At 43.8% G+C, this 27,782-nt stretch overlaps 1 protein-coding gene across 1 annotated transcript in view; it reads right to left on the bottom strand.

Moving 5' to 3' along the window:
• Nucleotides 1-27,782, bottom strand: part of adkb (adenosine kinase b) — a gene marked incomplete at its 5' end in the record, with an annotated part of 165,196 nt that overhangs the window by 108,166 nt on the left and 29,248 nt on the right. Inside the window, one exon of the mRNA XM_080748188.1 lies at nt 22,596-22,674. Within this exon, the coding sequence (XP_080604314.1) occupies nt 22,596-22,674 (79 nt within the window). The remainder of the gene's footprint in view (nt 1-22,595; nt 22,675-27,782) is intronic.

Raw genomic sequence — 27,782 nt, 5'->3', positions numbered from 1 at the left:
ATGCTCACAACAAGGAGCAAGAGTGACAGTAGGCAGTATATCCCTACCCTCGTCATCATGCTATTGGAGAAGGAACCAGTAATAAATAACAGCACTTTAGCTTAGCAAATAAAAGTTGTTTATATCCATGCCACACTGCTGGCCGTAGACACAGACTTGGGCCATCAAAGAGTGTTTAAAGACATAATAAACCAATGATAACTTAATTCTAGCCTTGCATTCATAAGTAGACTAATATTTCCGAGGATCCTTAAGAATAAACACCACAAAGTGAACCATGTGACCCCCCTTGCGCTATAATCTACCCACAAAGAGCAGCGTATTTCATTTGGTATTATCATTTGATAATTTGCTCTCAAGAAGCAGACTTGAACGGAGTCCAACAGACATAGTAAAGCTATATCCCCTACAGGTGTAAATTCCTGGCGGTTTAGCAATACAGGGGGAAGAAGAGAAGAAAAAAAGAAAGAACCCACAAGGAACTCCGTTTGATACAGAGATGTTTCCAAGAGCAGATGCTCTGGGGCCCTTCTGTGTGAGAATTTGGGCAAAGATCAGTTGCGTTCCTATTGTGAGTCGGGACATAAATTCAAGCTAGCCTATAAATCAAATATAAAATTTCTAGCCTCCTCCCTTTTCCCGTGGATTGCTGTAATAACAATGTCACATAAGGCTGCCTGTTTGCCATTAGGACTCTGGACGCCGTCCATGCTAATGATTTGGTACTGTATCCTGCCTGCTTTATAAACCCTAGAAGAAAAAGAAGGGAAATATTATTGGCCTATTTAACGCTTTGCAGGTTAAGAGAAAATACTAAGGGCTGTGGCAGATGCACTTCGTATATCAAAACATCTCTCAAAATGGATTTTCCTTGCCAGATACAACACCCTGTGTGCCAATAAAGTTAATACGCTGAAACTCTGTGGCTGCGCCTTTCACATTTCTAGACAGCCTGGTTGCTGAGCCAGAAAGGACAATGCACTCCAGTTAAATCTATCTTGAGTGAAAAATGTGAATTCTATTTAGATATTGTTCCGTGTGCCAGCAAGCCTTTCCCCGTGCCAAAAACCTGAATTTGATCTCACTCAAACTCCATTTCACATGCATTTTTCCCTCAGCACAATTACAGTCCTGCAATAATCTTTTAAAAAATGAACTCGTGCCAAAGCCTGATTCACCAGTCAGTCTCCCCCGGCCCACGTTGGGATATTTACTGGAACATATCGGTGTCTGAATGGTTTTCATAACCCATACACACACTGTATAGTATCTGAATCTAATTCATATATTTGTTTCACATTGTATAAACATATTTCAACTCCTGTGAAACCCAAACCTTCAAAGTGGAGCTCAGGGAGCAGAGGCACCATTTAGAGAGAGAGGGAGAGAGGGAGAGCAAAAATTCTGGAGCAAGCCAGCTTTACTTGTAAAAAGGAAAAGCGCAAACCAATTTCGGCACAGTGTCCACACCCCCTCTGCCCTGTTGGCTTTGGCTCTGCAGGTTCAATGAGTTTGGAGTCAACACTACAGAGTGCAGTGCAGCTCTGTGTGCCTATAGGAATCTGCACTGACAGAAGGCTTTTACACAAGGACCAAGGTCATCTCTCTCTACAACACCACCACCACGGCACAGATATCTTCTCAGTGTGTCCGTCTCACATCCTTGAAATAAAAACTGGCTCGAGTAGTCGCTCGCTTACCAAGTTCAATAAGCGTTAAGTTCACTTCACGCCTGCCGTAGCGAGAGAAAATAAAAAGGGCGAAGAACCTGTTGGGGCAGTGTGTGTGTGTGTGTGTGTGTGTGTGTGTGTGTGTGTGTGTGTGTGTGTGTGTGTGTCCGGCACTGCCCGCATCGCACTGTATATTAACAACTCAGGAGGGATTCTAAGGGTGTCATGGTGGTCCCTGGGCCGTGTACAAAAACATTCACTGGCCATTTTCGAGTGCTGTCCAAATGTATGGTTATAAATAATACTACTAAATAATAGGACTAATTGTATCCCATAATACATAGTGAAAAGTAGTGTACAACTGATAGTAAATAACCAACAAACCAACTGTGATCTGGCATGTTCAACAATCTCAAAAGACATCACATCATGAGCTTGTAGATTGGCTATTTTGAACACAACTCTTTTGGGTCTCGAGCTTAAAAGGTTCTGGGGGAAATGGTCGTCGTTGTGGGCTAAAAGTTCTGGGGGCAATGGTCGTCTTTGTGGGCTAAAAGTTCTGGGGGCAATGGTCGTCTTTGTGGGCTAAAAGTTCTGGGGGCAATGGTCGTCTTTGTGGGCTAAAAGTTCTGGGGGCAATGGTCGACTTTGTGGGCTAAAAGTTCTGGGGGCAATGGCTGACTTTGTGGGCTAAAACCAGAGGTTCCGGTTGAATGATATATCCTCTTCCCCTCGTCTATTAACAACTTGAGGGTGGTGGATTTGCAGTCAACGGAGGTTTCCTAATTTATTTTTTACACAAGAACGTTCCATCTAGTACACAAAATGACGCTGTGGCGAAGTAGTGATAAAGGAGGTAGCTGTTGGACTAAACCTCTGGTTTTAGCCTACAAAATTCTCATTGGCCCCAGAAGGCTGATTAAAGTAATTATCAATAAAAAATAAATGATGTGCTGGATTTGTGTACAGAGATTGCTACTAGAGAGGTTGTGTGTTAAACAATATAAGGAAAATAAAGACCATCAATGCATCACAACATCAATCAGTATTCAAAATATGTGCTTGTGGTTTCCCATACAGGTAGTAATAATAGGATTTTGTGTTATTATTGATGTGAATATTAAATTGTATTGTGATGTATCTCGACGACACCGCAAATGAGGGCAACCTCAATGTACTTTCAAGAATAAATAAAGGTTGAATGATTTATTTTTAGTGTTACAGTGATGATGTCACAGGAATATAGGCCTACTACTACTACTTGCATACTAGGTATGCTAGCTTCTTTCAACGTTAGGAATTCATCCTTTGTCGAGTCCCCCCGTAGTCCTGCCCCTCTTCACACCCATTGCTTGCTGTGTCTTGGTGGGACACTCCATCCACTACCATTTTAATTCTGTCGCTTCGTACGGTTATTCTGTGTGTTCAATTCTAATTTCAAACTTGGTTTTGCAGGACAAGGCAGATAGAGCCTGCTGGTTGGTCAGTCAGGGACCAACCAGAAGGCTAACAAAGGGTGGATTGTATGGGTAACAGGACAGGTGCCTTCACGCTGCTAGTGAGAATTTATAGGACATGGAGTTACAGTCAAGTTCCTCTTCTTTATATGTGTGATAAAGTCAATTTGTGCGCATGGGGTCGGGGGTTGAGCACACAAGGCAAAGGAGGGTTTGTTTAATTGCTAATGAACGGGGGAAATCCCCGGGCAGGTTGCTTTAAAAAGGCTGCCGGAAAAATCGCTAACAGCTGTCAGCCACTGGAATTCCAAAAAGTGCAAAAGCAGCACTTTGTGATGGGCATTAGGAAGTCACACCCACTTTGTAATAATAATAATACGTTTCCCTCTGGTGAGATGCCAACTGGGCCGCTGCCAGGGTAGACATGGCAGGATGATCAGCCAAAAGCAACAAACATCAAAACAAGTAAAAACAGTACTTGCCTCAGGGTCAGGTGACGCCAAATACCTCAAGAGTATACATAAGAGGGTGAGTACACCAAAAGAATTAATCTGATAATACAGTATATTTGCATGCCTATCATTTGTGTTGTCCATTTTTCCTGGGATGTAACCGAAATAGACACCTATTAAGATAACAGCACGTATGAAGGTCAAAGAAGTTCAGGATGGAGGAACTATTTAATACAGGGGTCTTCAACAGGGGGTCCGGGACCCCCTAGGGGGTCCTTAGAGTTACTACATTGGGGCCACCAAATCCTTGTGTGTTAGGATAATTATTTGAAATGAACAACTTTAGCCAAAATTAGCAGATCTACAAGCTCATAGATCGGCTATTTTCAGCAAATAGGTTTGGTGTAGAGGTAAAAAAGAGCAGACCAAGTACATAGTGACAAAATATCGACGATTTAAGAGGTTAGATGTCTGAAAATACACATTAACACAAATCCAACATTGACTGATGACAGTGCCGTCAAACAAGTCTATGAATCCATCTTATGAAATCGATGAAAATCTGCATCACACATTTATACAATATGTAGAGGGGGTCCCTGCTTCATCTCTCTCTCAGCTAAGGGGTCCTTGGCCTGAAAACGTTGAAGACCCCTGATTTAATAGGAATTATTAACAGGGATAATGTTATGCATTACTTTGTTGCCAAATACACCTGCAACAGATGAAACTGAGGTCAACGCCTACCTACATCCTCTGCATGCCGCTGTATTGCGAAAAAAAAAACTAAAGCCAAAGGAAAACAAAAAGGCCATATAACATCACAAGAAATTAGCTCAACAGGGTGATCAGAGTCGTACATCTTAGTCAATGGAGCCGCACCTGTTCAGGACCGTCTGGAATAAACAGCTCTGTCTGCACTGCAGGTGCATTTGGCGTATTTATTCTAACCCCGTTTACTGCACATACATGTCGTGTTTCTACCGTAACCCCATTTCCTCCTCTCTCGCTCTCCCCCTCGTCAGAATAACATTTTCACACCTTTAGTCCCAGCCTTATCCTACAGGTTTCATTTGGGTTACATTAATCAATCCCTTTACTCCGATCTCTTGACTTATGGATGGCCTTGGCAGGCCCCGCTTGGCACAGGGTAATAGAGAGATGCTCAATAGTTGACCTTCTTACAGAGACAAGCCTGCTTAAAAACTAGACTGCCCCTCAATTGTTTAGAAATAGTCTATATTAGCATATTGTTACATTATTACATAGATGTAAAAATGGTCAAAGACAGAAAAAAACAAGCTAGTACACGTTCAATCCCCTGCTTAAAAACAAACATGTACCATGGTACATTAGCCTGGCAGCATATTAGATGTCAATTGGCATATGACAGAAAAATAACATGAATCTGGAATGCACAAACATACAAACAGATTTTTTGGTAGGGCTGCCTGATTGTGGCTTAAGTGATGATCCAGATTACAGATTATTACTAATATTGTAATCATGATTATTATTTACGACTATTTATTATTTTTTAGTTTGTATCATTTTCTTAATGTGTTGCTCATTGTTTGCTTATGGGTGTCATGGGTGATTATAATAGGTATGCAATGAGCTCTGTGATTTTCTTCAGCTTGATGGATGGCGAGATTGGCTGTACACTGGTCTGGCAATTAACCTCTTTGCAATGGTGAGGAGATGAGGGCAAGGTGCAAAAAAATGACAACCAAATAATATGAGTGAATTAATTGTCAACTTTCATGATTACAGGATTGTGTGAGGCATAAAAAATCCCTAAAATGTTCGATTTAATTTCGATTCATCGTGCAGCCCTGTATACCTTTGTAGGAAACGCTTGATTTAATTTCTTGACATGTTTACCCCTCTCTCCACACTCCTCCCCTCCCCGCCCACTGACATCCAACCACCTCTCCTCCACCCCAGGGGACAAAGCAGGGGCAGACAGCTCTAATAAACAGTGGTGTGAAGTCTTACAGTGGCGGCGTATGCCGAGGCAACCAATGTGATCAATTATCGAGTGGCCGATTCCCTTTAATTAGAGGGTTTAAGTATTGAGTTAGCCTGGGTGGGAAGCTGAGAAGCAGCATGTAAACCAACCTCATTACACTGCAGTGATTCACCTCCCAGGAGCTGTGATCCGCCACAGTGTTTACACCATACATTTGTTTCTGTGGTAACGTATCGAGTGGAGGAATGGCTCGGTGACAGACCCAGTTTTTCCCTCCCTCCCTCCCTCCCTCCCTCCCTCCCACCCCCCCGACCCCCCCTCCCTACTCTCTCTCTATTTTCTTTTCTATCGCCTCTCCCTCCCACTCGCTGCTGAAGAGGCTGTCACACTGGTTTGCCTTTTGTTGTAGAGAGAGTCTGGAGAGGTAGCACAATGTGTCCTAGTTAAAGCAGTGCCCCATCTGCCCGGCATAATTAGACAATTATGCTGGAAGGATCCGTCATTAATTCCTTTGTGGTGGGCAATTTCACACCACAAAAGGGTCTCGGGTTTATTTTGTTCTCCCCTCTCTTACAGATCTGTGTTCGTTCATTCTTGCCCCCCCCTGTTAACGTCATCAAGTATTGATGGTGTGTGGCAACTACAGGGACAAGAAAATATCCTCCTGCCAATATTGACTGGTTTGTCCTATCATAGTCAAAAGGCCAAGGGGAATATTGGCTACGTTTAACCGTCTGAATGGAAACAAGAAGCGAGGAGGAAACTCAACACTGCGAGGAACAACGTTATAAAAATTAAACAGCCACGGTTCACGCGCTGGGGCTGGCACACCGCTGAAACATGTATGATGTGGAATGATGCTGCTGGTGTTGTTTACCTTCATGTGCGTCGACTAACTGGGCGAGAAAACCTTGGCACCGGTTCTTAACGAGACACTTTTAACTTGTTACAACCAGAGCAATTAAGTGCTGAACTGGCAGGTCAGGGGTAGCTTGCTATAGCAGACTCCCCAGTAATTAACTACTATGCAATGCAGTTCTCCCCATTTACATGCCACTGTGTGGCAGATACATTTGATAACTAAATGAACATAGAAAATCCGGTAGCCTGCATGTTCACTGTGGCAGACATATTATGGCCCCCACTACAACTATTATTGGAGTAATGTGAGCTATTGACCATATTCTCACAGTGGCCATTTTTTCCTGTTATGTCATAGTCGTGAGATGGAAACAAAAATTCACAGGGTGGCCATTTTGCTCTTACATCATACCCAGTGGGGATTAATAACAGATTTCATCAAGGTATTTGAGAAGGAATTTGGCAGGATTAAGAGCATGGCAAGAGGAAGCTTTCTGTGGAGCGTAAAATATCAGCGTCTACATCTAGCATATGTGTGTGTGTCGTGTAAAAGGAGCACTTGTTTTACAATCACACTGAAAGGCTCAGCTTGACAGAGGCATGTGGGAAAATATCTTACAGTGTAACTCAAATCTGATTAGAGCGGGTGATCTAATCAGCCACGAATTCATCCGCGAAAGACAGGCAGGCAGAAGAAGAAAATCACAGCGGAGAATTCTGCACAATTATCAAAAATCTCACAGCGGTGCATTAAAATTCTAATTAGGACATATTATCTTAATTGCTAAGGAGATGCAAATCAAAACACAGTTAACACGGCTCCCTTAACATGCAAAAGAACATGTGGTGTGGAGCCTCTTCAATATTCACTGAATCAGCTTGACTTGTTCGACATGAGGGGCTGTCATTTTGTACTGCCGCACCCTCTTCAGGGGCGATAATCCTAGCTGGGAGCGCCGGTTGGAAAACGAAGAACAATAAAAAATAGAACAAATATCTAATTGCTGCGACGTTTTTGTTTGTCATTATTCATTCAATCAAAGCTAACGACGACGGCTCATTTGAGGCAAACTGCTATGCACAAGCAGCTCTCGGCCAGGGGAAAAAGAAAATTATACAGGAGGAAAATATCAGTGTCTAATGCACAAACAAATCTTCAGCTCTGCGAAGGAGGAAAAAATAAAAGTTAAAGAAGAAGAAAAAAAAAAAGATTGCAACTCCCATGGTACACAGCAAATTGGCTGCCATAAATTGTGGCTGACAGGTGCGCACAGTAACTCTGCAGACATAAGACAGCTGTATGACAGCAAGCACAAGGGGTAACAGTGACAGAAGAAGAACATGTCATTGAACATAGATTTATGAGTGGGCCCAGACTGAGGCGATCCATCAGTGGAGTCACATCGCGTTGAACGCACCCATTTCCAGGATACCAACAATTGGCCTTCAGAATGGCTTTGGGGTTAGACTTTGGTGGGAACCAAGGAAGGTGTTGATACCCAAAAGATGTTAAGATGTGTGAGGAAACAAGTGATTTGCTGCTGCTGCTTTTTTCTTTTGCAAAAGAGCTTGTTGCCACCCACAAAGGGCAATTTCCAATGCAGTAAGAGTCTCTTTTAATTGGAGTAGTTATGCTTTGATACAGCAGCGCCCATTTCTCCCATGGTTCTCGCAGTTGACTAATTACAGTGTGAGACAGCTTTAAAACCCAACTACAGCCATTCCAAAACATCAGATTCCTGACAGAAAATAATAAACTGTCATAGGTCTGTGTTATTACACACGCACACGCGCGCACACACACACACACACACACACACACACACACACACACACACACACACACACACACACACACACACACACACACACACACACACACACACACACACACACACACACACACACACACACACACACACACACACACACACACACACACACACACACACACACACACACACACACACACACAGATATTGGAGTTTCTCTACAAGTTGGCTTTCAGGACAGCGGTTACCCACATACTGTAAATTGAGTTTCTCTTTCACACACAGGAGGCACACAGAGCTCTCACGCACCACATACACACACACACAGTCTCCCACCACTTGCTGGATAGAAATGAATAGAGGCCCCTGGAGCTCCCTTTGGCTGGGCTCTTGCAGTCTATACCAGAGGCCGACAGCTCTGATCACTCCCTGAGAAAGGAAAAGCTGCTCGGGGATCACTTTACAATTCTCAAGGGGCTCGAATAACCCGATCTTGAACTGATCCCGTGCACTGATCCTTTGGTATTGGGTTAAGAACGTGTGAAGGGGCCTGTTGAATGAGGCTCGTTGGATATCAACATCCTCACTTCTTGTTGCCGGGGCCTGGCAGATTGGTTGACTTGATTAGTCTTTGCCTAGTGCCTTTCTGGGGATGGGACGATAAGCGATATTATCGTTTATCGTGATAAAAAAACGCTCACGATAATCGTATCGTGGAGATTTAAATTATCGTGATATCGTCCTCCGTCATGCACTGGGATCAATTCACCTTTTATTTGCCGAGCTGCATATCCGGTACCACTTAAATCCTCTATAATTGGTTAAAGGTACTTATAATATACATACTTGATACAATCTTTTTTCACTCTCTATCAAATATCTTCGCCAAAAAATAGCCGATCTACAAGCTCACAACGCGACGCGTTGCGAGCTTGTAGATCTGCTGTTTTTTGGCAAATGTTCTGCCCCAGGATAATGCATTTTGATTATCGCGATAATATCGTAAATCGCGATTTCTTTTGTCACAATAATCGTGATATGAAATGTTTCTATCGTCCCATCCCTGGTGCCTTGGCCTCCCCATCGCCAAGCCCTCCAGACACTGGTATCAGCATGTCAGAGAGGGAAAAGTGCTCTCCCAAGTCTCAAGGTGTAGCCCATTACCCTGAGTGAGAGCACTGTAAGTTAATAGGATTTGCTCCCGATCAAGAGACTGAGCTATTTCCTGAGGCTGTTACAGGCCGAAGCACAAAAATAAATGTTCCTTTATTCAACACTATTAACCGCTCCCCCCCATTCCCCCCACACCCTGACCCCACCCCTCCTTTTCCCCTTGTCGGGATGTCTGTTATTACTGCGGGAGGTTGCACACTCTCTCTGGCTTTTTTCTTCTTTTTTTTTTTCAAACAGCCCAGTGAAAGTAAAAGGTTGGCACTTTTTGTCTAAAGGAGCCATTTGTTCAGGTGAAAATGAAACTTGCATGGTAAGCAGAGAGCGGTGCTGCGGTTGGACAGGGGCAGCAGAGGGGATTTCAGATTAATCATATGGACTATATAGCATGAGGATAATCATTGAAGAGTAATTGCCAAGAGGCTTTGTGTAATGTATGCTCTTCCTGAGGTAAAACCTTGTAGCAGTGAGGAAGGATAATAGACTAAGAGGATCATATAAAAATGTTTGCTGGTCCAACCTTTAACTTGGAGCTTAACCCCGACCCGGGCTAGTAATTACAGAGTTAATTGCCAACTGATCTGAGAGGTGAGTTCCATCCAGCTTCGGTGTGGATATCAATCAGGCTTAAAGGACCTCCCTCGGAGGGGAAGTGGATCACGGGCTACTTCCTAAAAAAACGCAATTCCAACTATAGGGACAATTATTAGGACGTGACATTTCTTATTTTTAACCTGCTAAATCTGTTGGCTGTCAATCTTTCTTTTTAGTTTCACAATTCTGACTGAGTTTCGGCAAACTCGGAGATGGGAAGCGAAAGCGATGTTTAAGACTGTAGCGTATATAATGAGCCTCTGAGAGTGAAAGTCATACAAAAAGTTTGCCTTTGGAAGTCTTTGGAAGTGTTTAAACCTTAAGAGAGCATACAGCCAGCTTGCATTTCACCACACATCTGAGCGAGCAGCACCCCGGCTCACTCAGGAAAAACCCGAAAAATGTCTTCAGTGAGTCAAATAGTTAAGTTGAGCCAATGCTGCCATACAAACCCCGGTGGGAGAGCTTGGAATAATCTAGGCGATGTTAATGATGCAATTTATATGTGAGGGGGACCGGTGTTTGGCAGACTCTTTCCGTCTGAGCGGGCTGCACAACCCAGCAAGCTCCCAGCACCCCCTGCTAGATGGAGGGGGTGGAGTAGGAGGAGGATGTCAGAGCCCATGTGAAAGGAGGGGAGCGAGCGCTGCACTGATAAGAGCCATTACTATTAGTGTCTGTCTGTCACCTGCTGTGCGTCATCCAGCCTTCTCTCTCTCTCTCTCGCTGCACGCCCCCCTCCCCGTCGCTCCATCCCCATCCGTTTTCCTGAGGCGCATCACTTCAAATTTGCACTCACCTACACATTTTTCGATCCTGTCACAGGTACTCAGTTGGGTAAAAAAAAAAGAAAAAAAGAAAAAGGGAAGCGAGCTGCACTCCCAGTCCCTGCATCATCCATCGACGAGGTGAGGTTTGTTTCAAAACAGGTGTGAATTATCAAAACCAAAGATAACTACCAGGACTTAGATAAATATTATATGTGTTATCTCATCAACATATATCCCAATTGCATTTGGCGAGGGGGAGGGTAGATTTCTATGAGCTACACCCGCTCCACACCTCAAGTATTTCTTTTTACTATGTGGCATGACACCAGAGCTCTTTAAACTTATGAACTTTAGAGCAAGGAACAGTAATTGCGGGCTGCTCTGTATTTTCTTGAAACCCTTTTTAACCAAAATATTTAAAGCTGTTTTTCTTAGTTGCTATGCGACACTTCCAACCACGAGAGCGGGAGCATGCCGAGAATGTGCCAAATAAATACTACTGCCACAGTCGTTCTGCGGGGGGAAATATGAGAGAGGGGCACGCATTCAATAATCACAAGGAAATGTAGAAGAGTCGTGTAAAAAAACACACAATGACCCATTCATTCATCAGTTGCTTGACCTATATCAACAGATAATTCAGTTTATTTAATGATCCATTGTTACGGTCTTAACAGCTCGAAATCTACTCCATAGTTATATTGTATGCTTTCCTCTGTCTTAGCACCAATGCTTCGAGTCCCTGCCTTGAACCCATTTCACCCTGGCGTCCTTATTTTGGGCATTTCATTATAAGTAAAAAATCACACCAAGTGTGAAGTGAGCGGTACCATTTATGAGTCAACTCATTTACTGCCTATGACAAGTATGACGAGATATATAAATGCGTCCGTTCCACCCATGACGAGTATGGTGAGCTGTCAATATGCTGTAATCGCTATAAAACAACAATTAAAGTATGATCGCCGATCCGCCATAATTTTTTTTCTCTATGGAGAGGCACTATGCACAAAAAACGGATCCGGATGTTCCCAGACCGGAAACAGTGGGCGAGACAACAAACCTCTGTATGCTGTCTCAGAACGCATTCACTTCCTCGTTTACGCAACAACCTCGTGGTATGCATACACTATCGCTATTGACTATGGAGGGCTGTTGTTTTTTTGTAGCTTACCATGGCTGGATCGTAGAATGAACGCGATCCGTGAGCCGTCGTGCACGATGTGACAAACATACTGTATATTATGGAGATCTGGTTGTCCAGAGCCACAGATTCAACTGCTATGCAAATATGGTCATGTGGATATATGACCATATATGGTCATATACTGCACCCGTTGTGTGTGTGTGTGTGTGTGTGTGTGTGTGTGTGTGTGTGTGTGTGTGTGTGTGTGTGTGTTTTTTTAAGATAAGCTACAGTACACTGAGCCTATGTGGTATGCGTCTGGACCGGTAGACCAGCAGGCGCCTCACTGCACCCGTTGTTAAAGTACAGTGTGGTATCCATTACCACAGTAGTAGTAACTAGAACTGCACTCTGCCGAGGTGCCAACTTGCGCCTTGTGCAGAAAGTAGGCTGTGGTCCCTGATTGGGCTACGGTCTTCAACAAGAGGAGACACCGACATACAGTACATACCCAGTCCATTACAGTACTTGCTCGCTCTGCTTGCGCAAATAATATTAACATTAGATTTGACAATCAATGGGTTTTATTTATAAACGTGCACCAGTCTACTCAGGAGCAATGCAAGTCAGGAACGATGGACGTTGAGAATTGTTGAGCGGTGCTAACCGCGCCTACATCTGGCTTTGTCTGTTTGTACATCCCGCATTGGCCAAGCTTTGCGTTAACCTTAATGAAATGAACTCATGAATAGCACCGCTCACTTCACACTGGGTGTGGTTTCTATTGTGCACTATACCACATGGTGCAGTGGCACAGACTTAATGCAAAGCTCTGCCAATCTGTGAAGCCAATGAGTTGTATTGGCCAATAAGGGAAGCCCATGCCTAAATCCCCCAAAGACAGTCACCCGGTGTATCCTCCAAAGGCCCACAGACAGACTTTTGAGATTTTTGAGCGGTGGTCACACCGTCTCCATAGCGTGGCCGTGTGTGTAGGTATGTATGTTTGTATGTATGTATGTGGGTGGGTGGGTCTGTCTGTATGTAGCCTGTGGTGTAGTACCTTTTATGACCACACATGTTAAGGGAGGGGCGCTGTTTTCAGGCCAGGCCAGGCCAGGCACACACACACACGCACACACACACACACACACACACACACACACACACACACACAGGGGGAGGGGGGGGGGGGGATAAACCACCGCTCAGTTCACACGGGTGTGATTTTTCAGTTCTGGACAACTGCTATAAAATCGTCCTTGAGTTTCATGTCCCTTTAAGTGCTTGACTGTACAATAAAATCAGATTATGTGCATGACTGTCTGTTTCCCAAAGACCTTTTGAATTTTGCTCATAACTAGGCCTGGAGCCCGGGCACGCGTACAACCAACAGAAGAAAAGCAAGCAGGCCAATATGGTGCAATCATTTCTTCCAGAGCCTAGAAGGGAATAACCCTATGTACTTTGGTGATCGGAGTCCCCCAGGGGCTTATATTAGGCCCCATGATTCCTTCCTTCTACACCAAATCTCTTCACAGATCTATAATGGAGTTACAAGCTTGTATACATCTACGAGCAAAAGCAGATCTAAGTGTACAATACATACATGTGAGCTTGTAGATCTCCTATTTTTGGAGAATGTTCGTCCCAGAATATGGACACTAGGGTTCATGTGGTTGAAGTTCTGAAACCAGAGGAAACCAGTGGTGGAGAAAGTACTCACATGTATTACTTAAGTAAAAGCATCAATACTGCATCAATACTGCAATGTAGAAATGTTGTGAGCTTGTAGATAGTAGTTAATGTATGTTTTGTAATAATATAATTTATATCTGCAAAGTAACTAGTAACTAAAGTTTTCAAATAATTGTAGTGGAGTACAATGTAGTGGAAAGTAAAAGTATTGGAAATTGGAAATACTCCAGAATAATTGTAGCGTTGTAAATCACGAGTACAGTGCTTGTAGATTGGCTATTTTCAATTAAGAGATTTGGTGTAGAGGGAAAAAAGAGGGGGCTAAGTATAGATCCCTGGTGTACCAAATCTCCCTGATGAAGTCTTCCATGATCAACCAGTCCCACTGTGATCACAGAGCCTGAGATTTTACACACACACACACACACACACACACACACACACACACACACACACACACACACACACACACACACACACACACACACACACACACACACACACACACACACACACACACAGGTATTAACTGTGACATACAGTCACAGTATAGCTGCGATGGGAGGATCACTTGCTGAAATGGAGCTTGTGTGGAGAGTGGAGACAGAGGGAGGAGGGACGTCTCTGGAAACCAGCAGAGATCTCTGCTTCCACTTCATCATTGAGTAAATGGCAACACAAGACGCCGAGCCGCGACTTCACAGCTGCCTCATGGCGGGTGACATTGACGCCCATGCATGAGCACATCGCTCATCAAAGCGAATGAGGCGTTCCGTTCTTCCGCCGCGGTGTGCCGGGGAAAACAATGGAGGGCCGCGTGCACACCTGGAATGCCGGGGAGGCAGCGGAGGTGGGAATGAAATAAGAAAGAGAGTGGGGGGGGGGATCCATTTGGCGCCTTGCATCTCCTGGTTTTCTCCCAGAAGTAGCTTAATAGACCGTGACCTTCCACCGCGTGCGAATGAGGAGAGAATAGGCTGGATGTCATGAAAACCGCTTAAGAGCTGGCACTAATGGTGGTGGCAAAAATTAACCTGTCTTAGAGCAAACAAGATGCTTTTGTTTTATCAACAGAGGTGTACTTGAGCAGCTCCACTTCGATGGTGAGATCCTAAAAAGGCTCACCAGGGCTTGGGGTTTTTATTCAGCCATTAACATGCTCATTTCAGCACAAGCTGCACCGCGATGTGCTCAGCTACAGCACTGCTCGCAAACACACTCAACGTGATAAACACACGAAAGACAAATAAATCCTGGTGCAATAAATAAATAAATATAAGTTTCCCAAAAACAAAATCGCTGTTGAAAGTTACCCTCAAATCTCCTTGCAGTCAACAATAATCTGAATCAAAGTCAATCAAAAGTGCGAAAAGGATGTTAAGCAATAAACAGCGACGTTGTGAATGGAGTTTCTCAACATGGCGAGCACATCCTCATGCACAAGTTCGAACACAAAGGCCCCCCTTTTTTCTCCTCAACCGTCCTCCTCGCTCCTCTTAAGTGGTAACAGACGAAGGCATTTCTTGATTTTAGCCCATTCAAATGGAGGCAACTTGCTTTTCTTTATTTATTTAACAAAATGAGCTGTAAAGCCAAACATGAGGTCATGGAATATTTTCAACCCCCCCGACCCCCCTCCTCCTCCACACCACCCCAAGAAATAAGTCAATGCCTACAACAAGACATCAAATCCAGATTTAAGTAACCCTACAAAATATGAGCTGTTGAGGGCCTTTTTCTGTACTGCTGCGGCTTTTTTTTCAGCATTCTTTTTTCTCTCTTTTAAATAGAACTTTCAACAGCGCAACGCACATGCGTTTCCAATTAAGAGTGCCGAGCTCACATCCAAGCCTGGGCCCCATTCACCCTCTCTCTCTCCGCGACTGGCAGAGGCTTGAGGAAATGTTAAACAGCCATCATAACCATAACAGAGACGAGAGATTTTTCAAAAGCCTTAACTTTCTAAACAATAATTAAAACATCGTAAGGGAATTGATGAACTAGGCTGCAAACATCACAAAATCTAAATAGAGAAAGAGAACATAGTTAATCACAACTTTTTCCCCCTCCTCCACCCCATCAAGTTCACGGCTAGTACACTTGCAATGAGGGACGGAAAAAAAAACAACCCAATGAAATCGTAATCCTGATTTATACTTCATCGTACGATGGTGTTGTGCAGGCTGTTGAACACTTACATTTTTATCATGACCCACCCACCTACTGTCCCCCAGGACTACCCCCCCCCCCCCCCCCCCCCACACACACACACGTATAGTCTAGTAGGAAAGGGGGGTCCATGCGCATAGGGTGGATTTCTTTTCGCCACCAGTTTTTTCTTAATCCTTAACTCATTGACTGCCAAGGCACGAGTTTCACGAGTTATTGCAGTACTCCCAGGCTGCCACAGCCCGAGTTTCCCGAGTTGGAAGCCATTTTGAAAAAATAAAAATAAAAAATTTTTTTTTTCAAAAAATTTTTTTATAAAAAAATTTCTAAAAATGCCTCAAATGTATTAGGCATGATCACAATTGTGAAATTGCATGTTTAGCCCCATAACAAACACATCTTTCAAAATGTCAAAAATGGCTGTTTTGTCTGACTTTGAAGGCTTGTAACTCATGAAGGCCTGAACGGATTTCCAAGCGTATTTTTTTGTTTGAAAGCTTTTAAAAAGTACTACACATATAATGCATATATGGTGCATGGGCGTGCACGATCCGTGCACAAAAGATTGATCCGTGCACTCGAAATTTAGGAAGGTGGCAGTGTTTGTTTTGTCTGACTTTGAAGGCTTGTAACTCATGAAGGCCTGAACGGATTTCCAAGCGGATTTTTTTGTTTGAAAGCTGTTAAAAAGTACTACACATATGATGCATATATGGTGCATGGGCGTGCACGATCCGTGCACTAAAAATTGATCCGTGCACTAGAAATCTAGGATAGTGGCAGTCTGGTACTTGGGGGCCATCTTGAAATGGCATTCAATGAGTTAAAAGGTATATTTTAAGATTCTGCCAGGTGCCAAGCTGAAATATTGTCCCAATGGGTTCATTTTTAAGGATTTCTTGCACCTACCCATTCACTTACTATACAGGAAAAATGGGTTCATTTTTAATGATTATCTTGCACCTACCCATTCACTTCTGAATCCATTGCCTTTGTTTTGCACGAAAAACATTCCTTGGGCTAAAAACGGCCCCACAAAAAAAGTTTTATGGGGTAATTCTTTTGCCCAAGGAATGATTTTCGTGCAAAACAAAGGCTTGCAATGGATTGAGAAACATGAAAAAACCCTAGTTAGACACCTCACATGCTACTTAACTCAGTTAGCGCCGGGCGACTTTACGAGCGACTAGTTCACTATGGCGTTTGGTGCCGAGCGACTCGGAGCGACTTTTATATAAAAGCATTGTTTAAGCTTTTAATATGTGTTTATAGACGGAGCGAAATGGTTAGCTTACCTCAGCTAATGTCCACACGTAAACCGTGAAAAAAAAGGATACGATTATGACGTCACCTTTAAACCAGGGCTTCCTGTTGACAACAGGCCTCTGCTAGCGTTAGCCTCAATGCAACCATCCGACCCTCACGTAGCTTCACTAGGTCGGATTTTGATTCTGAAACTTTCTGTGTGGCATCTATATACGTCCCGATGCCCATACCAATGGTGGTTTGAGACGATCAAGCACGAATTGAACAGTATTGAGCTGAAATGGTGACCGGCGGCCCGTCCATGTTAAGTCAATGAGGACCAAGTCAGCGTCTCATCCTGTTATGTGGATTTAAACAGGCTTAACATGGGACCATGTCAGTGTATGGTGTATGGTGGTCTCTAGTGGTCATCTGGTGGTATGGTATGCTGGACGTGCATTCGTTAAGGTGGTCTGGTTAAGGTGGTCTGGGGGGATACAAAATAGCTATTTCCTGGCGTTATAAGCGCACATTCATATTCATATTTTGGAAATCTGGCCCTGTATGAGTTAAAGTGGATTTTTTGGGGGGTCTTTTTTTCCTGTATAGTAAGTGAATGGGTAGGTGCAAGAAATCATTAAAAATGAACCCATTGGGACGATATTTCAGCTTGGCACCTGGCAGAATCTTAAAATATAACCTTTAAGGATTAAGAAAAATCACACCCGTGTGAACTGAGCGGTGGTTTTGAGGGTATCTGTGCATTGTGGCTGTGTTTGTCTGTGATTGTCGTTATCCTTATCCACTGCAAAAACTAAGTTCCAAAAGGCAAATGAGGTAATTTGAAGTTGAAGAAAATAGACGATCTACAAGCTTGTAGATCTAATCTGCAATTTTTTTTGCTGATTTACAGTCAGTCACTGACTGATTTACAGTGCAAAAAAAACATGTAATGTACAGCATGTCAATGTGGCAGATTTGTGAGCGTCATAATGAAAACACACGGTTTACAAGAAGCATGCCATTTGCATTTTGGAAGAGTATAATCTCGCTCCCAGGTAAGCAGCAACAGCAATAACTCCCTACGAGGCTGTCTGGCACTCGCAGGCGCTCGCAGACTTCAATCTCTGGGCCCTAAGGAGCTGTTGGGGAGGACTTTGATGTTTTCGTCTAAATGAATTGACTGCGCTTCCTGATACAGCCCTACAGCAGTCAAATGACTCCTCCCACCGAACGCTGTCACCTGTGATAAAACGCCATGCATGCACGGCAGGCAGTGCCGAATCCTCGCGTCACGTGACCGACCACAACGGCCATGACCCCCCCTTCCCCCCCCTCCCGAGTCCCGATTTGCCTGTGTAAATGACTGGAAGGAGAGAGAGAGAGAGAGAAAAAAAATGCGTTTGTTGTTTCCCTACCTCACCCTATCCGTGCAGTAGCCTTTGATGTATGAAGCTTGCACGTGAGCGAGTGACAGAGCGCTGGTATATGTTACCTTACAGCTCTGCTAGCTCTGGTAGCTGCTGATGCCTTTATGCTGAATGCCCCTTCAGGGCACGGTGTTGTTGTTGAAGTCCCCCCACACACATACACTCGCACACAGGGGCGTCACAAGGGGTAGGAAAGTGGGACTGAGTTACTGGGGCCCAAGGTGGAGGGGCCCTAATAACTTTATCTATTGAAAAATAGCAGATATACAAGCTCACAGCGCGGCACCGAGTGTCGCGCTGCGAGCTTGTAGATCTGCTATTTTTGAAAAGTCGGGAAAATGAGTGAAAATCTTTGAATATATGTATTTTTTTTAAGCGAACATTTCTAACTCAAATTTTGCTTCTGGGGGTCCCTGGAACTAAATATTTTGAGATCGGGGTCCGTGGCCAAATACATATCATCTTGGGGGTCCTTGACATAGGTTTCTTGCACACATTTTCACGATTCTTCAAAAATAGCAGATCTACAAGCTCACAGCGCGGCACTCGGTGCCGCGCTGTGAGCTTGTATATCTGCTATTTTTCAATAGTTAACATTCATGGGGGGGGGCCCGCAGTGAATCCTTGTACCCAGAGGCACAGAATTTGGTGTGACGCCCCTGCTCGCACACCCCGCTTTTATCACTCACGTTTCTGAAGGAATCAAGAGCCAGAGGTCTGCATACAAGCGTGCAAATTTACTACGGGCTGTCAGTGGGGGAGAGCCGAATAACATCTAATGCTTATTTGGGGAGCCATGGGTTGCACAGGTAAAGGAAGCAAGCAACACCAATGTGTTGACAAATGTACCGTGGTACTTCTAATGTGTCACAATGTGTGCTTTGAATGTTGATAAGTAGCGAGTGGAGCTGTGACGCTCCAGCATAAATAAATAAAATAAAAAATACAGTCCTCGCTGCTAAAGATAGCACGCCGAGTGCAACCAATTGACGACTAGCGAAAACACTGCGGTGAGTGATCCTGATCCGAGAGACAGCGGTTAACGGAAAACAATACTTAAATCCATCTAAGCTTCAATTCGGTCAATTCCCGTTTTACCAAATCCAATTACCATCGATTCTGCATCTCCTTTAAGCCGCGGTTGTTGTTGTTGCTTTTTTTTTTTTCTTGACGGCGTAGAAATCCAAACCAGAATGAAACGGGGGAGTATTTAACCTATTAGCAGCTCAGATGAAGCGACTGGGTTTTGGAGAAAGGAGTGTTCTACTGGCGAAGGCATTGATCCTCCCACACCCTGGGTTCTCCCAGCGTGTTGCAGTGATTCCTGTGCAAGGCCTCTGAACATTTCTCTCCTCCAGCGGCGATGGTGCTCCTGAGCAAACCTGCCCTGGATGGAGCATCTCATTTAGTCGCAGAGGCCCTTTGATGTGGATTCAGCGCTGCGGTGCATATCATCGTGTTTGAAGGTTCAGCATCCACAATACGGCATGGTTTTTGAAGTCTCAAATATTGCAGGTGCTACAATGTGATAATCTGGGAGTCGGTTATGCATTATACATATTTCTTTAAAGAACGCCATAACCTGAAAGTGAGATCTGGCAAAAAAGCAGTGCTTCGAGGTATATAGTTATACTGACAGAGAACGTTTTTGGAGACTTTTCAACACATGAAGACGAAAACACCCTTGTTACCCTTGTGGAGCGTTTCAGAATGGGCCTTCACATCTCCTCTTAGGGGGTAAATAGGCAAATAAACAGAGTAGAATGCAGTTTGACTCATGGTTCCACCGCGCCATTATGAGCCCAATTTAGCTGAGCGAATGCTTCTCAGAGGGTAGGGGGAACATCAAGACTCTCCCTTCAGCGTTGACATTGAATAACAAGATTCCCCTTCCACCATCTGATTTCACATCATGGAAGTTGAAAAGCACCCCAGGGCGGCTGTTCCTTCCATGTCTCCTTAAATACAACATGAAAACTCCTCGTCAAGGTCTAGGTCTTCGGCTGAGGAGGCCAAAGTAAATGTAATGCCTCCAACAAGCTACAAGACTTGGCTGGAAATAATCTGTTGAAAAATCTCAGGCTCAGGAAATCTCAAGGATGTAATCGACACAAAACTGGCTCAAGTGGGTAGAGTGAGCCCACCAGATCTTCGTTTCTTTTTTTTTCTCCCCACGAAATGCATTCACGTACATTTTAATGTTTGTGAAAAGAAATGAGGTGCGGAGGGGGAGGTGGAAGGAGGGTTGCTCGGAGAATAAAATAGAGTTGGCAGCTAATGGCAGCCGGAGTGAGTGAGGTTTATGCAAATGCTTCTGATCTTCATAATTAAAGAGTGTTTGCACGGAGGTGCAGAGCTCTGCGCTCTTAAAAAAAAAAGGATGTTTACTGTCTCCAAAGCGTGGAGATGCTGGCAGCCTGAGGGCCTGCCTTCGTTTTTCCTTCTCTCTCTTGCTATCTCTCTCTCGTGCTAAACACACACACACACACACACACACACACACACACACACACACACACACACACACACACACACACACACACACACACACACACACACACACACACACACACACACACACACACACACACACACACACACACACACACACACACACACACACACACACACACACACACCACTGTACTGACATACAAACCAAAAGGAGAAGAAAACACACACACACACGCACACGCACGCACGCACGCACGCACACACGCACGCACGCACACAAGGAAATGGCTGTGCTTTCACAAACATCAGCCTGTCAATTAGCTTCTGCACTCAGAGAATTTATTTTTCAGCTGGAAGCTTTTTTCTTTGTTTATTGTGCGCAGACCAAAGCCTTATCAGCAACTAATGACTGTATGTCAAATTTACAGACTTATTAAAGTCTGTATAAAAATAAAATAAAAATAACAAGAAAATGTGCAAAAATAAGATTCTGAGAATAATCTTCTCGAGTTCAGATTGCCATTTTAGATTTGGCCAATCACCAAATTTCTTTTGGATACTCAAATCTGCTTAACAGCAAAAGGGAGATGATCAGCGTTTGTTTGATATAATGTGTTGTGACATGTTAATTACATCTACTTGTAATTCTCCCTAATTGATGTTTGATACGTCTCAGGAAATTAGGCCGACTAGATAACATTGCAAATATTATGAATCCCCCACCCACCCACCCCTCCTCCTCCCTCCTTTTCTCTTTCAGTGGCAGGTCTGATGAATTTGCACCGCCTGAAACTGTAATGCGTCAACGTGCCATGCAGTTCTTGTGCACTGTATTCCCTGGGCTGCCTGGCTGACAAATCTGAGGTTACAGGCACACTACTGTACATTCTAACCCTCTAAAGCCCTTTGCACACAGGCGCGTTTAACCGCACGGATAAAACGGACAATATCATTTTTTGAAAAGAAAACAATGATTCTCTATGACTTCATGCACACCGGCTCCGAATTAGCCGTGCGACGAGTGGCTGCCGCCGTGCGTTTTTTTCTCGATCGAACCCAGTTCGATTCGTGCGTCTTGACGCATGCGGTAAAAAACTCATCACTCCTTTTATGACTCCTTTTTGGATCCGCAGCGCTGATTCCGCACAGCCTTGCACACCAAATCCAATGCGTTTAATTCATGCCGCAAACGAAAAAAACGCAACTGTCCTGTGTGCAAAGGGCTTTAGACCCACTGTTGTAATATTACAACATGTGTATTTTATATATCCAAAAAAAGGTTTAAATGATTTTATTGTTGCTCCCCCTACCACCTAAACATCACCATTGGATCCTATTGTTTAGTATTACAATGCCATTGGCCACGATATTTGCATATGAATACCCCCCACAGAGGCTGACATTCACACTACTTCAAGATCTCTGGAGTCCAGAGTCTGGACGAACAACGTCTCACTTTTTAACTGAAGCTATTCCTCACAAAAACATAAGTAAAATGCCTGTAATATATTTTTTTGGTGATCATTAGAATGTCTAGAACATGTACATATGTTATTATTGTGAAAAATATCCCCCATAAGTAAATTAGAGCATGATTTATGATTTATGGCTATAAAACCTTACAAAAAGTTCTTTTTTTTAACATTACATTTTCCTTTGATTAGGACTCCTACAACACATCAAGTATTTCTAATTTTTGGGTCTTAGAGGGCTAAACACATTCAGGCACACTTCAGAAGGCCAGGAATGACTAACCTGGGCAATTTTCACTGAGTTCTGGGTGGAACCTCCAGCATGATACTCAACTTTGCTGCTCTTGACAATCTCTTCAAACCTGAAAAGTAAGTAACACACGGAAAAGCAAAAGAATGAGAAGTCAAGACAAACACTTGAAGGTTAACCACATGCCTCAGAGTCAGTAAACAGGAAACTCAAGACCAGAGCTAATAATATAGGCCTGGTTCAACCCCCATGGTAGGTTACAGTATAGCCAGCTCATAATGTGGACCAGAATTGGGTGTACCTGTTTCTCAAGACTTCGAGTGCATTGAAAACATGCAAAAGGAGAAGGAAAGGGGTAATTTAAGACGGTTCTGCAGCATCGCTTATTCAATAAGAGACCGCGGGGAGCTCTTCTAGAAATGCAGTTGAAGAACAGCTGTAAACATGGAGACAGTAAAATTATGTTTACGCGACCTCCACAGGTCTGATGTCAATCTTATTAAAAAACGGAAAAAAGAGGAAAACAAAGCTTTGTTTTGGATGCTGTGTTTGGAAAAGCACAATAAATGACTCATGCTTAAATAGCATTTAGTAAGACCTGTGGAACAGAATAAGTGACTGTTAAGTACGTCTTATTCTTAGCAGGGAAACTGGAGCCGACAGTGAGTCATAGTCCTTTTTGTTGACTAATCAAGCACCTAATTTAAATCTTGGTACGTATCTATTATGAGCGAACGTACAGTATCAAACAATCCATGTTTTATTGCTTGTGAAGTAGTCTGGAGAGTGCTGCCACTTCTACGGCAGATCAAACGTTGGGAGTGCGGCGTACGCTACGCTGTGCGCCAACTCTGACATCCCAGGTGAAAGTTGTTTATGTAAACTTGAAAAGGAGAAGAGGGGGGAGAAAAAAAATGAAATGACCGACGAAGGAAACGCTGGATTTTGTTAAATGGGGGATACTTCACCACAAATGCTGCTGGACTTAAAAAGGAGGCACTTGAGCCCTGAATGTCAGCTTGATAAAAGCGAAAAAGGAACATTTCCCCACATGGTTGTAGTTAGCCATATTAAAGCAAGATGAGCAGGGAGAGTCATTTATAAGAGAATTTGAACTGCTTGGCTCAGATGCCATGACTGTACTAAAGCCAAGACTCTTGTAATCTCTTTGGCAGAGAGAGGCAGATCCCACACAGTAAAAATCCTCAATGTTAATTTAGCCATTTGTAACTCTGTAAGAGTGTAACAAACGGATCCAACGCTTACGGGGTCCCTTTGGTTCCATTCTAGTAGTACACTCGCACAGTTAAATTAACACTCAGGATTTTACTGTGTACCGCCTCTCTTTTACAGTAGGTGATGTTTTCAGCAGGGCAGCCTTTTACAAGTTTCACATGCACAACGTCGTTGTCGGGTGGAAACCTCGTATCTCCAAGTTTCAAATGTGTACGTTCTTTCGCGAAGTAAAGCCCTGCTTCGTCATACAAGGCCGTCGCACAAAAGTAGTGAAAACAGCAGATCTACAAGCACACAACGCCTAGTTTAAATCATTTTTAAAATGATAAATGCAAAACGAACGGTTTTGGACATACAAGGTTTTCACCCGACAGCGACGATATCGACTTGTATTTGAGATAACTTGTTTAGGGGAGAGAGACCACGTCTGATGAAACGGTTTGCAGTCTGAACCGTCCGTGATGCAAGATTTAGAATGACAACACACAGACTAAACACAATAACTAAAGAAAGGAGAGAAGACTTTGGGGAACTGGTAGTAAACAATTGCAGAGCGAAAAAAGGAAAACACTGAGACCCCCTGGGGTACACCGTACAGCACTGTTAGTTACTTCTATCATTATTGTATTTTTCCATCACACAAACCTCAATAGCTGCGGATATTCCAATGCTTCAGACATAACATGATACAAAGCCTGAGCTACACACAGAGATAGAGCCTCTACCTGGAGGGGCCGGGAACATGAATAATGTGTATTCTTACACATCGTTCGCACAAACAGCCTCCCAGAGGGCTGGCATTATAAACGTGTCCGCGCGGCTAAGGAAATTGACCTCACTGCAGTCAAGATGATGTGCCACATTAGGGGGTCCTTGACTTATTTATTTTTTTGTTTCCCCCCACAACTACAAATTGAAAAACGGCAATTTGAAAGTGTATTTACACCAGGGGAAAAATTCCACTGACATGGTAAATGGTTCAAGGTCCACCACACCACACCCTCCCTACCGGTTTTCTGTGTAATTCCACCTTAAATGAACTGAGTCAGGGGGGAGTCGTTTAGAAAAATAGCCAAGTCCAGTCCCCCAAGGGCCCCCCGGTCATGTAAAGTCTGCACTATGTAATGCCTACACCTCTCCCTTCACGTGGTTTGAAGAAACAAACACTATAGGCATGACCTCAGGGGACAAAGGTTCCATGTTTGGTCGAGTTAAGCTTCAATGCTATGGTTGAACAGGGGGAATAAGCCGTGTCCACTCCAACACTGGAGAATTTATATTTAATAATTGCAGACGCATAGGCGGCAGTTATAGCTTACATGTACAGTATGTGTAACTTACTGCACCAAGGGCCACTGGCAAACGTTAGTTAAAGGTGTTTCAATACTTCAGCACCTACTTTAACCACCAGACACGGAGTGACTTGCTAACGAGTGTGAAAGTAACCTTTTTCTGCTTCAAAGAAAGTCTGCATATCATGTCTCAACGCAAGAGAGAAGTGTGCGTGTGTGTGTGTGTGTGTGTGTGTGTGTGTGTGTGTGTGTGTGTGTGTGTGTGTGTGTGCGTTAGGGATGGGACGATAAGCGATATTATCGTTTATCGTGATAAAAAACCCTCACGATAATCGTATCGTGGAGATTTAATTTAATCTCGATATCGTCCTCCGTCACGCACTGGGATCAATTCACCTTTTATTTGCCGAGCTGCATATCCGGTACCACTTAAACCCTCTATAATTGGTAAAAAGGTAATTATAATATAGGTACTTAATACAGTATTCTTTCACTCTCTATCAAATGTCTTTGCCAAAAAATAGCCGGCTATTTTTTGGCAAATGTTCCGCCCCAGGATAATGGATTTTGATTATCGTGATATCGTAAATTGTGATTTCTTTTGTCACAATAATCTTGATATGAAATGTTCATATCGTCCCATCCCTTGTGTGTGTGTGTGTGTGTGTGTGTGTGTGTGTGTGTGTGTGTGTGTGTGTGTGTGTGTGTGTGTTGGGGGGGTGGGGGGGGGGGGGGGTCTACCCAGGGCAGAATGTTCCTAATAAAGAAAAAAAAAAACTTTCCATGCAAGTGGAAAATATGCTAACCGAGAGAAGAAAAAACTCCTTCCTGAGACACCTGTTATGACTCATTGACAAAGGAAGAATTTGAGCACTGTGGGTGTTTATAACACGGAGGCAGCCAAGGGACTCCAGAACCCATTTCAAATAGACACACAGCTTCTGAAGCCTAGTTTATAATAATTCATTGTGTTGTACGCTGAAATGAGCAGCTCTACAAGCTCACAACGTGTCCCTAGTGCAGAGGTCTTCAACGTTTTCAGGGCCAAGGACCCCTTAGTTGAGAGAGAGATGAAGCAGCAGGGACCCCCACAACCTCTTCATAGATTCCATTATAGTTTCATCGTGACAGCACAATCGTCAGTGTATTTTGGATTCATGTCAATTTGTGTTTTCACCGTCATTACCTAATAAACTTGACCTTTCACTATGTACTTAGTCTGCTCTTTTCCCCCTCTACACCAAACCTCTTTGCCGAAAATAGCCGATCTACAAGCTAGTAGATCTGCTATTTTTGGCCACAGTTCTCAGAATATGGATGTTAGGGTTCAAGTTGTTAATATAAAAAGGATTGGAAGATTTGGAGGACCCCCTGAAGTAACTCTGAGGACCCCCTATGGGTCCTGGACCCCCTGTTGAAGACCCCTGTCCTAATGTAGTGTGAAGCATTGTGAGTGTGTACATCTCTGGACTTTTTCTGGAGCGCGACACCGGTGTTTAACAAAGTGTGAATCAGGCACGAGGATAGTTTTACCCTTTTATTCCCCTCCCTAGTCCTTTACTAGAAGCATTTGCTCCACCTTTCCCAGCAGACAGCGTGGGGCCCTGCACTCGGGACGCCTCGAAAATCCCATCCCAAAATGGAACAGCTGCCTGGAGACCTTTACACCCTCCCCTCCGACATCATGTGATCCCATAGCGGCGGCGACACCGTAAACGGCACCCGTGGCCATTTAGGGTAGAGAAAATCCCTTTCCATCTACTGTTCACGGTTGTGAGCTCACTATGCGATGAGGGGGGGGGGGGGGGGGGGGGGGGCTCCGCTGAGGAGAAGAAATTGTTTTGGACAAAATGTCCCCCCACCAGTAAGTAACCCAGTCCTTAAAAAAAAAAGTGACCGCTGTTGTCAGAACAATTCCAACGATGTTGTGCATTCCAACTAATGTATCGATGTCAACGGTTATATAACATGTGTGGTTTACAAGGGATTTAACCCCCCCCACCCCCCCCACCCCACCCCACCCCACCCCCCACACACACACACTGCTCAAATGCCACTCTTGACTAGGGATGGCACGATATGAAAATGTCATATCACGATTATTGTGACCAAAGAAATCTCGATTTACGATATTATCACAATAATCAAAACTATTATCCTGGGGCGGAACATTTGCCAAAAAATAGCGTCGCGACGCGTTGTGAGCTTGTAGATTGAGAGTGAAATAATACTGTATTAAGTACCGTACGTATATTATAAGTACCTTTTACCAATAGAGGGTTTAAATGGTACCGGATATGCAGCTCGGCAAATAAAAGGTGAATTGTTCCCAGTGCATGACGGAGGACGCTATCACGATAAATTCAATCTCCACGATACGATTATCGTGAGTGTTTTTCATCACGATAAACGATAACGATCCCATCGTCCCATCCCTAGAGTCGTGGCACTTTGCTACTTTTCAATTTCATACCTTACCATTTGTGACTAATGGGGCACTTATTTATTGTGATTAAATCAAATCAAATTTTAATGGGGAGGAATTAGGGCGCCAGCGCTGAATACAATATTTGTGTTCAGAGGATATTAAGAGCCATACTCCAAATCTAATGCCGCTGTGTGTTCTCCAGCTCAACACGTTCAAATTGTCAGGACCGGATCACACGAGTCAGGAGCAGGAATGGGAGGATAA

This window comes from Nannobrachium achirus, assembly GCF_963921795.1.
Source record: "Nannobrachium achirus genome assembly, chromosome: 18".
In the NCBI taxonomy this organism is placed as follows: domain Eukaryota; kingdom Metazoa; phylum Chordata; class Actinopteri; order Myctophiformes; family Myctophidae; genus Nannobrachium; species Nannobrachium achirus.
Note: the sequence above shows the minus strand (reverse complement) of the source record. Positions and strands in the feature narration are given on the sequence as shown.